We start from the raw sequence: 1,844 nt of genomic DNA, 5'->3' as shown, positions 1-1,844 counted from the left end.
GAGCTTCACGGCGAGATCGCATGCGTCCGGCTGCTCCTCGAGGCTGGCGCGGCGGTCAACCAAGCCCGCAACGACGGCACCACGCCGCTGATCATGGCGTGCCACAACGGCCACGTCGAGATCGCCAAGCTCCTCTCCTCCTACGGCGCCTCCCGCGCCGCTACGCCCTTCGGCACGCCCGAGGAGTTTGCAACCGAAGAAGGCCACGCCGACCTCGCCGTCTGGCTGGTCGCCAGCCGCGCCAGCCGCTCCAGCATCTCGAGGCGTGCCCGAGACTAGCGGCCGAAGGCGTGAGCGCGCTGTCCTCACGCCCATTGTCCCTCTTCCGCAGGCGCTCACCGTCGAGCGGGCGCGGGCACTGCTGCGCGGCGGCGCAGACCCGCTCGCCGGCGAGCCTTCTGCCCTCGAGCGGGCGCGCGTCCTCTGCTCGTGGGGCGAGTCGGATCCGACCGTTGCGGCAGTCGGTTCCACAGTCGAGATCCACTCTCTCGTCTCGCGGCCTTCGATGAACGGCAAGGTCGGCGTCGTCGTCTCCGCAAACGCTTCGACGGCCCGCTTCGGCGTGCGTGTGGCGGGCGAGGCCAAGGCACTCGCACTGAGGCGCGCAATGCAATGGTCTCTCCCCGACTCGCCGGATCCTCTCTTTGACACACCTCTGCCCTCCCTCAGGCCGGCCAACCTGCAGCCAGCGGCCGAGGCGGTGGACGTGGGCAGGCTGATCCTCAAGGCGGCGGAGTGGTCGCCGCAGTCGCACGAGCTCTTCCCGGAGGCGGCTCGCAAGCGGGCGGTCGAGGTGATGCGGCTGGGCTACCTGATCGCCTGGGACGAGGAGCGCTTCGACAGCCGCGAGGGAGCGGCTCCAGAGCTGGCGGACATCTGGCGCGGCTTTGTGCTGCCAAGGGTGGTGGTGCGATGACTCACTCGATCCGCACGGGGTTTTCAGTGAGAGGGCCAAACCTCCAGCAGGGGGTCTTGCCGTTGCCCGGATGCAGCTCCGCGTTGCCTGAGCGCCGCCGCGGAGTGCTGAGTGAGGCGGGGAGAACCAACTCTCGCGGCAATATTAGGAGTAGCAAGTACAGTTGCATTCTGGATCCTTTTGAAGAGTAGATACGTCGTGTCCTGTCTGCGTTTTCTTTATTCGGGCTGTTGGGTTGGCTGCATACAGCCATAGCTCTGACGTCTGAGCTGCGTGTAGCGCGCACCTGCCACCCCTCCCCTTCGGGTCGCTCCTGAAGCAACCTCATCGCAAACCCTGTCAGCTCAATCCTCCTACACTCTACACACACACACACACACACACACACACACACACACACACACACACACACACACACACACACACACACACACACACACACACACACACACACACACACACCGCTCACCCACGCGCACCGGGCCTTGCACTTTGAATGCCGTGGGGCTCCTGTCGTTAGACGTGGAGACGCGAGGGTTGCCCCCCCTTGCCCCACCACCTCGTGTGTGTGGAGAAGTTTACCTTACCTTACCTTACCTCAATCCTCCTGGCCGGGAATGTACGTAAGAGCTACATGCATTGAAAAGAATTCTTAAAATACAAGCCTCTCTCACAGCACACTGGCACGACAAGGGCGCGGACTGGCGCGGACTGGCACACACACAGGCTCACCGTTGAAAAAATTTTGGGCGCAGCGCGCGCGAAAAGAATTTAGGCTATCCAGACCAGACTGTTCCGTCGCCATTGGAGTGCATTGCCGTTCTTAACGGAGTCGCTTAGGCGGCTCCGGTGGTGAGCCGGTGTGTGTGCCAGTCCGCGCCAGTCCGCGCCCTTGTCGTGCCAGTCGCACTGGGCCAGTGTGCTGTGA

General features: G+C 63.7%; 1 protein-coding gene across 1 annotated transcript; it reads left to right on the top strand.

Annotated features, from left to right (window-relative positions):
• Window positions 1-419: 419 nt before the first annotated feature.
• Window positions 420-1,188, top strand: EMIHUDRAFT_447157 (hypothetical protein). The gene is given in 3 exon segments (XM_005781372.1): window positions 420-600; window positions 670-918; window positions 935-1,188. The coding sequence occupies 2 exon segments, from the start codon at window positions 506-508 to the stop codon at window positions 914-916; spliced, it is 342 nt and encodes a 113-aa protein (XP_005781429.1). The 5' UTR covers window positions 420-505; the 3' UTR covers window positions 917-918; window positions 935-1,188.
• Window positions 1,189-1,844: the final 656 nt, after the last annotated feature.

The sequence above is a fragment of the Emiliania huxleyi genome, assembly GCF_000372725.1.
Source record: "Emiliania huxleyi CCMP1516 chromosome Unknown EMIHUscaffold_2027, whole genome shotgun sequence".
Taxonomy (NCBI): domain Eukaryota; phylum Haptophyta; order Isochrysidales; family Noelaerhabdaceae; genus Emiliania; species Emiliania huxleyi.
Note: the sequence above shows the minus strand (reverse complement) of the source record. Positions and strands in the feature narration are given on the sequence as shown.

Bases quoted from the DNA above. Each gene is read 5' to 3' on its own strand.
- EMIHUDRAFT_447157 (XM_005781372.1), top strand. From the start codon at position 506: ATGAACGGCAAGGTCGGCGTCGTCGTCTCCGCAAACGCTTCGACGGCC. The intron at 601-669 runs GCGCGCAATGCA...GCCCTCCCTCAG, and splicing joins GCCAAGGCACTCGCACTGAG to GCCGGCCAACCTGCAGCCAG.